Source organism: Punica granatum, chromosome 5 (genome assembly GCF_007655135.1).
Source record: "Punica granatum isolate Tunisia-2019 chromosome 5, ASM765513v2, whole genome shotgun sequence".
In the NCBI taxonomy this organism is placed as follows: Eukaryota; Viridiplantae; Streptophyta; class Magnoliopsida; order Myrtales; family Lythraceae; genus Punica; species Punica granatum.
The window spans coordinates 3,636,289-3,647,414 of NC_045131.1; the positions used below are offsets into that span (position 1 = coordinate 3,636,289).

Here is an 11,126-nt window from a genome sequence, read left to right on the forward strand (position 1 = left end):
AAATTGTGTATCTTTTCTAGTTTGTAGCTTACAATAATGGCTTGAAAAGTTTTGGAAAAGAAAAGAAGCAATGTTTAGAAATACATACATAGATGAAGAAGATGAATCGGGACCAGCCTGATTCATGGTCTCTTGGCCAAATTAACAAATATAGAAACTTCCAGGATAGATTACGCGTAGCAAACCATAATCTATGCAAATGACTCGATTCCATGGAAAGCTTCCTCTAGACGTTGACATTAATCTAAGACATTAATGTAGATTTGTCATCAGTATTGCGTGTCTCCAACTGCTACATCAGCATCGTATGAATAGAATACTTTCTTCTTCTTTGACAGGTCAACTATGATAGATACCATGTGTTTGTACCAGGGTTTATCCTGCATGAAATTTTAATTTTGATTATGCAACCAGCTTCCTTCTTTGCCTCTTCTTTCTTAGTTAATTTCCCCTGCCAATGATCCTTGTGGAACATTTCTTTTACCATAATAAGTGCACCTCAGTAAATTCTGTTATATGGTCATATTCTGTATATCTCCAATGTATCTCTCAATTCTTGAAAGCAACTGGCATCTGAAATGAGACTTCAATCTGATAAAAGAATAACTTTTATTATTTTCCTCTTCTCGCCATCCTTCCTTTTTACTTCACACCTTAGGGTGAAGAGAAATATGGACAAAAACATTAACAAAACGCGCTTAGACATGCAAAAAAAACAAGAAATGCCAGCTTGATTTTGTTTCATCCATCTTAATGCTATGATCTGAGTCACCAGATCTCAAGATGAGGTGCAGTACAAGCTGGAAGTTCATTTAGTCATTACGTGCAAGTATGGACAGAGAGGGGAAGAAAGATAATGATCCATAACCGAACAAGAAAACTTTTGAGAATCCTGTCGGCGGAAAGGCCAGATTTCCGGCCATCTAGCTTATACGTTGCAGGCTTGCAGCTGCTTTTCGTGCATGTGGACCGTGTGTCTCTATGAACAGATACCTCCCTATTAATGGGGTCTCTCCTCACACACGTTCATGCCACCTAAACTTCAGTTTAGGTCTCTCCATCTGCTTGTGTGAGCTGCCTTTCTATATAAACCTTCATTGCTGGGATAGATTGCTCGAGTGGACTTTAAGGTCCGTGTGCTCTGAGTCATTACCCCTCTAGCCAGAACTCTGGTTTCTGTTTTCACTCTGTTAGAAACCAGAAACCATGAAAAAGTTCATTTTTAAAGAGCCAAGGCTTGGGTTCACCAATACAACTAGTAGCCTCAGTTATACCTTGAAATCTCTAGGGGGCCCTATTCTCGTTCCGATTCTACGTGCAGCCCTTGTCCTGTGCACTGTGATGTCTCTTATGCTTTTCATTGAAAGAGTTTACATGGCAGTTATAATTTTATTTGTGAAACTTTTTGGAAAGAAGAGATACACCAAGTATAGGTTGAATGCCATGAAAGAAGACCTAGAGCTTAATAAAAGCTACCCTATGGTGTTGATTCAAATACCAATGTATAATGAGAAGGAGGTACATTCAACTCTCTTATACCATTATTGCTTTTCCGTCTATTGGGGTCAATCTTTATACAGTTAATTTGTGGCTTGTATTTTCTGCATAGCAACATTATAATGCCTTGGAGTATAAGGTAGTTATGGATTTCAAAATTTCTCTTATGCGACATTCCATAGGTCGTTGTTAGAAGAATGTCAGCGAAATGCTTAGATAGATTTTATATTAATTTAGAATGAGTAACTATTTTCGTGTCATTTATTGTTCACTAAGCATGCATACAATTTGTGAGGCAAACATATGGTCCCTCTGAAGTCAGAAGTTCAATACAGATATTTGACAGCATGTTTTCCCCTCATGTATCAATTTTTCTTGCAACTTTCTTCTATAAGGGGGACCACATATTGTCGTGTGTTGATCACCAAGGTCTGCCCTGAAATGCCTGAGAATTTAATTAAGATACTAACAGAACTTTAGTCAGGTGAAAGGTTTTCACTCAAGCTTTGTTTGTTAATGTCTAGTTCAAATTCATCCCAAATCTTAGTTTCCTCCTATCTAGGCTAATTAAGCCTAGATGGATAAAACAGTGTAAAAGTTTCTGCTCTTAATTATCTTTAAGTACATATGAAATCTAAAACCACTGATTTCCTCATCAATATAGCTTTTTAATTACTTTAGAAAATTGTTTCCAGTTATCTTGTTTCATCTATTTGAATTTTCTCTTGTCCAAAATACCGGTATATTTTAGGGAGCTGATAATTTAACTGGTAACTGTACCTCTTTTCTGCATCCAGGTTTACAAGCTCTCAATTGGAGCTGCGTGCAGTCTTTCATGGCCATGCAATCGCTTTATAGTTCAAGTTCTCGATGATTCCACCAATGAAACTTTAAGGGTAATCCTATTCTTCTCAAGTTGCCGCTGCCTGTGTTTACTTATGGGCCTTTTGATAATTATATGAATCTCCACAGGAATTAGTGGAGCTGGAATGCAAAAAGTGGATAGAGAAGGGTGTGAATGTGAAGTATGAGAATCGGCACAATAGGAATGGTTACAAGGCCGGGGCTCTTCGAGAAGGTCTTCAGAAGCAATATGTCACAGACTGCGAATTTGTAGTCATCTTTGATGCAGACTTTCAACCCGACAAGGATTTCCTTTGGAGGACAATTCCTTATCTGCTCGAAAACCCAGATTTGGGTCTTGTTCAGGCTCGTTGGAAATTCGGTAAAAAAATTTTTTGGAGAAAGATGTCGTAGTTGCTCGAAATCCTAGAATTATGTTTTGTTTTTCTTCTCAATTTTTAGCATTATATTTGACAGTGAATGCCGACGAATGTCTGATGACTCGACTCCAAGAGATGTCACTTGACTATCACTTCAGCGTTGAGCAAGAAGTGGGTTCATCAACATATTCATTTTTTGGGTTCAATGGTAAGCGAATCGAATATTAAGGACTGGCCTGGATGTTGGTTTTCAGAAACTGTATTCAAAACACGTCCCCAAACATCATGTGTTTTAAAAACACAGTCAGAAGCAATTCGTAAAATTGGTGATGTTATAGAGCAATATCATTTCTGAGCATTCCCTGAACTTCGTATTTTGTTCTTTCCTCACGCGCGTAGTTGAGTTGACTCTCTTGTTTGATAAATTCATTGAATCACAGGGACAGCCGGTGTTTGGCGGATCCAAGCTATCCATGATGCTGGTGGGTGGAAAGACCGAACCACAGTGGAAGACATGGACCTCGCTGTCAGGGCGAGCCTGAAAGGATGGAAATTCGTCTTTGTGGGTGACTTGGCGGTAAATTATATTGTTGCTTTCATTGTTTCCCTTCTATGGCTTCGGTTTATGTTTTTTGAGCTTGCTTATTCTTCAAACTTACTAGGTGAAGAATGAACTCCCGAGTACCTTCAAGGCATATAGGTTTCAGCAGCACCGATGGTCCTGCGGGCCTGCTAATCTTTTCAAAAAAATGACCCGAGAGATCCTGCAGTGTGAGGTGAGTGAACTTGTGTATCCAAACTCTCGCAGCTGATGTTAGCAGCTCAGCTGGACTTGTGAACCAGTTCTTCAGCCCATTAGAACTAAAAATCTGGTTGAAAACAGGGCCTTATGTTTTACACATGCTCGAACCCTATTTGCAAGAAACTCAACACCGTGCGATTTTTTGCAGAGGGTATCTATATGGAAGAGATTTCATGTCATCTACGCATTCTTCTTCGTGAGGAAGATTGTCGCCCACTGGGTGACTTTCTTCTTCTACTGTATAGTTATACCAGCGAGTGTCTTGGTTCCCGAAATTAAACTCACAAAACCTGTTGCAATTTACATTCCCGCCATCATTACTCTTTTGAACGCTGTATGCACTCCCAGGTATCACTTCAGTATCCCCTCTCTGTCCACTACTCTTTGTCAGTTTCTTCACTTTTATCTCTGATAGTAATTTGAGTAAGTATTCGAGAGTTAAAGCTCTTGCCTGTGGCAGGTCTTTGCATCTTGTTGTTTTTTGGATTCTTTTCGAGAATGTCATGTCCCTCCATCGTACCAAAGCTGCAATAATAGGGCTCCTCGAGGCCAATCGAGTGAATGAATGGGTTGTGACAGAAAAGCTCGGGAACACAATGAAACAAAAGAAAGCAGCAAAAAAACCGCGTTTTCGACTAGGAGAAAGGTATTCTATTGCCATTCCGAGGGTAATCATGGAATTATTTGAAATGATCTGTTAGCTATAGTTTCAAAACTGTGCTTTCATCCGTTTGTTTGCATCTTAATACATAGTTTTGCTCTGTTGCTTCACAAGCAGGATCCATGTGCAGGAGCTGATGATGGGGACCTTCATGCTCTACTGTGCCATCCACGACCTTCTGTTTGGGAAAGACCACTTCTTCATCTACCTCTTACTCCAGGCTGGGGCTTTCTTCGTAATGGGTTTCGGATACATTGGAACTTTTGTTCCCAGTTAGTCATGGAACCAACACAGCTTCCAACTCATTGATGCTTCTTGATTATCTCTAAATTATAGTTTCCTAGTTTTCAGGTTTAGGATTAATTTTCTGTAAACTCTGTACCGGAGACAATAAAGATGCCAGTATGTTCAGCCTTTGAAATTTTTAGCCTATTAAATTTAACGCCATAGAGGCAGGTCGGATGTCAGATACCGTAATAGGTTGAGGTATTGTTTTATTCGAATAAATCTAACGCGCTCGGTTTGTTCAAATGCAGTTGATGCTTCTTGTTCTGATCTTATGCAGCTGCAGATAAGAGGCATGAGCTTAACCGTACAGTTTTTATATTTTTGTCGAAATGTTAATCGGATTCTGGACCGAAGCAATCGAGGTTGTCGATGATATGGTCCCCGCAAAAACTTTAACAGGAATCGGGAGCCCAGTCTGGACTAGGCTTTGCCGGTTTATGCAGAACACTCCACGACGAGCTAGTGGAGGCTTCGTAATGAACGTGATAGTAGGTTCGTAAGAGAACACGAGGACGAGTCGACACACACGCAAACAGGTGAGGGGCCTTCCTGGAAATTTCCACAGGGGTGTCGATTTGCCACGGGAAAAATGTCTAACCTTAGTGTCTTTTTCGTCATCATCATAATGTCATCAGCACGACAATCCTTTCTCTTTTCATTTGTCCAATCTCAATTATAGCACTAGCTTTCGCACGATACCTCTCGATTTTTCCACAAAACCTCAAAGTGCCCGATGAGTTTCTCCTTTTTCCCCCCGCTTTTATGCACGATATTCCGATCTAGTCACTTCGTTTAATCACATCCCCCTCGGCCCGAATCTGCAAAAATCACGACACATGTTCACGGGAAAATAATGCAAAACTTTCATTTTCAGTGTTTTTACTTGCGGGGAATTGTGTCAAACTCCAACAATCAATGCTTCGATTGGACGTTTGCTCAATTTGATGTTACAGCAATGGGCCCATCACGTTTCCCGACTTCACAAGCTAACCCGTTTTCCCATCTTCAGCCCATAAGGGGTCCCCCTCGTTAGGATCGGACGGTCCAAAATCATGTCAACTTCAATGGGCGCACTGAGGATGTCCTTTGGCCTTTTAGGTATCAATCTGGTTCTGCTCGCTCACTTCATCCGATAAGTTCAATCATAACGAACGTGAGTTGGTTCAAACAGCTCGACGCTTGTTCTCCTTAAGTAATGTCTCCAGTTTGAATCTTATGAGTAAAGAAAATTTATGATGAAAAAGTTTTAACCTTTAGCGAACTGACTTGGCTCGATTGGATTAGTCGGAGTCCGATTGAGCTTTTGAATACCGAGGCTCACCTCGAGAAAGAAAAATTCCATTCATATCACTCCTTTCTTTTGGTGATAACTCTTTGTATTTTATTGGAATTCAGTCTCGCCTATCATCATGCTCGCTGGGTCTCAAATCGTGTTCCTTAATTTCGACGAACACGTCTCATCAAATCGTGTTAAAAAATCCCCATGCTACTATACACATAATTACGAGTTTCTTGACTATATAAAAATCTGTTCCGAATTCTACTGGGTCATTATTTAGAAATTGTTGCACTGAAAGTTATCTCATGATGAGAATAAATTTTTAAGAAGAAAAATGGGAATAACATTTTCCTTCGTGAATGAAGTTCTAAAAACATGCATAAAATTAATTGACTTTTTTTATTATTATTGAAGAGAGATTATTAATATTCCACGTAATAGCAGCCAATGGAATTATAAAGTTAAGACTGCCTCTTGATTTTTTTGCTGCCCGTCGTGCCCAACTCTTGACGGCTTGTCCCAAAATATCTACTTTTTTTTTTTCTCAAATAGCAACGTCAATTGTTAAATTTTGTCACAAGTCCAATCTCGTGTGTCAAATGAATAGCAAGATAATCTCGGAAAAATCACGAGGCGCTTTCGAAACTACTACTCTATCTGTCGCACATAACAATTCGATGTTGCAACATCCGAGACGTACACGTAGAGTGCATTCTTTAAAGACATATCAACAGCCAAAGGCTGCAAGGCACATAATCTGGGACGGATGTGCTTGGACCTGGACATACAAATGGCAGCGATACATGTCGAGATGAATTTTCCGCGCGTCTTAATCGGAGAATTTCTTACGCAAAACACAAGTTGATCAGATGGCATGGGGAACGTGCTGTCTTTTGGAATGGCATGTCACAGAAGACACATGGACTCGGTTAACCCCATAATGATAAAAGCAACTGAGACAAACGGAAACCTCTAATCACACCCAAACATCAATTTTCAACCTGAAGAATGTTATTTTAACTAAATATGCAAATATTTTGATCAAATTTGTGACGATGGATAATAATATTGAGTGTTAGCAGCCTCCCAATCCCATATCGCTTTCTTTTCCGCAGTACGTCAGCTGACGGACAGAATTTTCGTAACCCGATACCTTTCATCAGATAAGTAACAAAAATGCGAGTTGATACTTACAGTAATTCGGCAGGAAAGATTATAGATGCCTAATATATATAGGTAAATTGTACAGATTTTATAAGGGACGACTTGATGACGTAAATGGCGAGATGACGATTTGTACTATACTGAAATAACTTCAAATCATTTTGTACCATCAATAGCAAAAAAACTTTTTATACTATATTAAAACATTTATAAAAACTTTTGAACCACCAGTGTAAATTCACCAGTGCAATTTACATATATATATATATATATATATATATATAGTACAAACCTATGCAGTCTCTAGTCTAGTATCGCAGTGCATAAGCGCTAAACAAAATCTGGAGAGCCCGAGACATTCTATCAAATAGACAGCAAAACGTCTACATATGTCTAAGGCTATTCATCGTGAAAAATCTTTACATCACTTTATCATGCAATCAGGTTCATAACGTAAATCTCAATCATTGAATCATTACAATTTTTTCGATGAGACCGCTAGATGCCCTTAACTCTTTGATCTATTTGAGTACATTCGAATCCTTGAATTGTAAACAATATAAGCTCATTTAGCATAACAGCTTTCGTTGTTAATCAACGATGACTTTCAATGTCGTGAGATTCATGATTATTGCTTTTCCTTTTTCAAATTACCCTCATTACACCTTGGTCCCCCCACTTTATTTCCATTAACTTTTTCTTTTATTGAAATATTCAAAATAAATTTCAAAATATTTATATCCGGCTGTGTTTGTCCAGATACGGCGATGGCTTATGGTGGGAGCTGTCGTTTTTCCAAATTACGTCTCCCAATACTTAATATTTATTAAAAAATTATTTGCATTAATTCATAAATAATTTAATTAAAATTAAAATAAAACAGAGAATTTTTTTTAAAAAAAAAAAAAGAGTCAACAGTGCAGTGTAGTCAAATTTTCAAGCGGTGAATTCCCGACGGAGTGGAGCTGTAGCAGCTGCCGTCGTTTCACGAAACCGGTAAGTCCAAAACGGCGGCAAACGTGAGTAATGACGTCACCGTCAGTTCACCCTGTATGGCATGCTCCATACATTTCTAGACCAAACCATACCATACATACATAACATAACCCATGAATGACCATGACATGCCCATTATCATCATCATCATCATCACCACCACCTTGCCCACCCACCTCCTCCCCTATATATCCCCAACTTTTGCCTCCATTTTCTCCCCTTCAAACAATTCAAGCTCTCATCAGAAAATCAAACCCCTAATTACTGTCAACTGCTCAGGTCGAAGTAATGGGCGAGGTAACCAATTATACGGCAATGACTAGCAACTTAAGTCGATAATTGTCCGATGGTTCTGGGACTGAGTTTCGAGTTTCTGGTTCTGTGAATGATTTGCAGCAGGTAGAAGTGGCGAAGAATGAAGGGGAGAAGAAGGACGCAGCCCCCACCGCAGACGCCGGAGCTAAGAAGGACGACGGCAATGACATCATCGTCCTGAAGATGGACATGCACTGCGAGGGATGTGCGAAGAAAATCCGGCGAGCTATCCGGAATTTCGAGGGTAAGACTAAACTGTCAATCTCGGTCGATCCAGATTTAAAAATCTAGGCCTTAACAGACATTCTGAAGTCAAATTTGGTTGTGGGTTGTGTTTTTCGACCTGGAGACTCGAAGCAATGCCGAGCAGAGCAATTCGAGATGATTCTATCACGAACTGTTTCTCACTTCTCCACCAAGTTCCGGTCAAATTCATGAACTGTTTCTCACTTCTCCACCGAGTTCCGGTCAAATTCATGGCAGAAAATTAGACTAGAGATTCCTAGCTTACAATTTAGGTAATTCTTTTGGATGAGATTAAAGGATGGCATAAGAATTACGTAAAGCTCTCTTTGGTTGAGGGATGATGAATGACTGACACGGTTGTTGAGTTGAGTGCGATGTGATGGTGGGGGTTGAATGCCGTGAGGAACAAGCGAGGGAGCAAAAGGCATGTTAGTGCTGACGCAGCTCTGCCTTTTCTGATTGGGTGATCGGTGCTGGCAGGTGTTGAAGACGTGAAGGCCGACAGCTCCAACAACAAACTAACGGTGACCGGCAAGGTGGACCCCGCGAAGGTCAAGGCGAGGCTGGAGGAGAAGACCCGCAAGAAGGTCGACATCATCTCTCCCCTACCCAAGAAGGACGCCGCCCCCGCCGGCGACAAGAAGCCCCCGGCTGACGAGAAGAAGGAAGAGGAGAAGAAACCTAAACAGGTAACCAATCGTTCGCGCAATTAATCTAATCCGCCATCAATGCGTTGGTGCCGGCTGGTGGCTTGATTCTTCATTCGGACAGATTAAGACTATTTACCATTCTCATTTATTAATATTTATTATTTTCTTATCAGAACTGAAATTCGACAAATCACGTTGAACTATCCGTCCATCAATGTCCATTAAATGACGTCAATTTGGAGCTAATTTTGTCTGATCCCTTTTTTTTTTTTTGTGTGTGTTTTTCAGACGACGGTCGTCATGAAGATCAGATTACACTGCGATGGCTGCATTCAGAAGATCAGAAAAATCATCTTAAAGATCAAAGGTGAGGTTGCACGTCGAAAGCTTCTCGGACATTAATTAACAAAGTTTTATTATTCACATTAATTGTATTTTTTAATTAGTAATCTTGCTTATTTAATTACATTTCTGCTACAAAATTAATTTCGATCACAGGACCAGATCCGTTTCCCGCTTAATTAAAGAAAATATTTTCAGCTATAATTAACGAAATTAATTGATGCTATTGTCAACTTGATCAGGGGTAGACTCGGTGAACATCGAGGCAGCAAAGGATCTAGTCGCGGTGACGGGGACAATGGACGTGAAGGAGCTAGCCCCGTACCTCAAGCAGAAGCTCAAGCGCGGCATCGAGGTGGTTCCTCCGCCGGCCAAGAAGGACGGTGGTGGCGCGGACAAGAAGGAGGGTAAAGAATCCGGTGGCGGAGACAAGAAGGAGGGCAAGGAATCTGGAGGTGGAGACAAAAAGGACGGTAAAGAAGCCCCTGCCGCGGCAGAGAAGAAGGAGGGTGGAGATGGCGGCAAGACGGACGGTGGAGACGGCGGAAAGAAAGAGGAGAATAGCAAGGAGGTCAAGGCTGAAAAGAGTGGAGAGCAGAAGCTGGAAATGAGCAAATTTGAGCACCACGGTTCTTACCATTCGCAGCCGTCCTACTGGTATGACCAAGGACAACCGAGCTACTACAGCCATAGCTACGCGGTGGAGCCCTATGGCTACCACGGTGGATATGCCGGCCCGCCGGCTCCAGTTTATGCTCATCCAGTGCACGAGGGATACTCGCATTACCCGCAGTACCCTGTGGATCCACGGCTACAAGCGCCGCAGATGTTCAGCGACGAGAATCCAAATGCCTGCTCCGTCATGTGAGGTGGACTTGACTCGAGAGGGGTGTGTTAGGGAGAGAAATTATACAATGGGGGTCCAAATTGTAAATAGTGGAAAACCCAACACAGTTTTCGGCGAAGTAAATATTGAAATGGACGAAAAGGAAATTACGTTGAAATCGTCCTTCGTCGATGATCGATGAGGTCAGATAAAATGCCGACCGCCCAAATAAGCTCGGCCGGCGAGCTGGCCGGTTCAGTAGTTGGCAATGGGTAGCAGTTGGCTGTTATTTTTTTCTTGATTATATAAAAATTTTGTGACGCGTGTATTAATTTAATGTTATATTATATATTATGTATTATATATTCCCTTCTTACTTCTTACTCAATCAAAAAAGAAAAACATACTATTATATCTCGCAATCTCCGGTGAGGACACGTGGCGTACTTGCAATATTTAGGAATTTTTAATGAACTGGTTTTATAATATTTTTTTCCGGTAGTATATAATATTTTGTATAGGAAGTGGCACAAAAAAAAGGAAAATGAGTGGCCGGATGAGTTCTATCTTCACGGTGGGACCTAACGGTGACGGCAGCGGTGAGGGATCCGTTATCTTTTCTTTTTTTTTGCCCTTTATCCCGTTAAGTAGTATTCATTATCTCTAATAATAGTGTTAGGAACTTAATGATCACATGAGTCCAGTACGACACTTTTTTTTTCTTTGGGGGAGGGGGCCGGGGGGTTACGACAGAGTTTGGTGATCAGATAATGTACGTACAAATAAAAAACTATTTATCAGATTAATTTGATGATCATATTAAACCGGCCAAACAAG

General features: G+C 40.6%; 2 protein-coding genes across 5 annotated transcripts; both read left to right on the top strand.

Moving 5' to 3' along the window:
• The first annotated feature begins 13 nt into the window (after window positions 1-13).
• Window positions 14-4,718, top strand: LOC116206975 (glucomannan 4-beta-mannosyltransferase 1-like). 3 transcript variants are annotated; one of them, XM_031539819.1, is made up of 9 exons: window positions 14-1,518; window positions 2,295-2,393; window positions 2,470-2,722; window positions 2,818-2,928; window positions 3,161-3,282; window positions 3,383-3,496; window positions 3,671-3,870; window positions 3,983-4,168; window positions 4,301-4,718. In XM_031539819.1, the coding sequence occupies exons 1-9, from the start codon at window positions 1,207-1,209 to the stop codon at window positions 4,458-4,460; spliced, it is 1,557 nt and encodes a 518-aa protein (XP_031395679.1). In that variant the 5' UTR covers window positions 14-1,206; the 3' UTR covers window positions 4,461-4,718. The 3 variants fall into 3 exon arrangements, with proteins under 3 accessions (XP_031395679.1, XP_031395678.1, XP_031395680.1); XM_031539818.1 differs by having other exon boundaries at window positions 1,207-1,518; window positions 3,161-3,297; XM_031539820.1 differs by lacking the exon at window positions 14-1,518 and adding an exon at window positions 1,605-1,926 and having other exon boundaries at window positions 3,161-3,297.
• Window positions 4,719-8,048: 3,330 nt separating this feature from the next.
• LOC116206717 (heavy metal-associated isoprenylated plant protein 5-like) lies at window positions 8,049-10,654 on the top strand. Of its 2 annotated transcripts, none has more exons than XM_031539513.1 (5): window positions 8,049-8,207; window positions 8,307-8,469; window positions 8,952-9,160; window positions 9,410-9,488; window positions 9,706-10,654. In XM_031539513.1, exons 1-5 carry the CDS (start codon window positions 8,199-8,201, stop codon window positions 10,329-10,331), a joined length of 1,086 nt encoding a protein of 361 aa, XP_031395373.1. In that variant the 5' UTR covers window positions 8,049-8,198; the 3' UTR covers window positions 10,332-10,654. The 2 variants fall into 2 exon arrangements, with proteins under 2 accessions (XP_031395373.1, XP_031395374.1); XM_031539514.1 differs by having other exon boundaries at window positions 8,112-8,207; window positions 8,310-8,469.
• Window positions 10,655-11,126: the final 472 nt, after the last annotated feature.

Excerpts from the sequence above, each read along its gene's own strand:
- LOC116206975 (XM_031539818.1), top strand. The coding sequence starts at position 1,207 with ATGAAAAAGTTCATTTTTAAAGAGCCAAGGCTTGGGTTCACCAATACA. Across the intron at positions 3,298-3,382 it reads TCTTTGTGGGTGACTTGGCG|GTGAAGAATGAACTCCCGAG; the intron begins GTAAATTATATT and ends CAAACTTACTAG. Across the intron at positions 4,169-4,300 it reads CGTTTTCGACTAGGAGAAAG|GATCCATGTGCAGGAGCTGA; the intron begins GTATTCTATTGC and ends CTTCACAAGCAG.
- LOC116206717 (XM_031539513.1), top strand. Across the intron at positions 9,161-9,409 it reads AGGAGAAGAAACCTAAACAG|ACGACGGTCGTCATGAAGAT; the intron begins GTAACCAATCGT and ends TGTGTTTTTCAG. Across the intron at positions 9,489-9,705 it reads AATCATCTTAAAGATCAAAG|GGGTAGACTCGGTGAACATC; the intron begins GTGAGGTTGCAC and ends CAACTTGATCAG.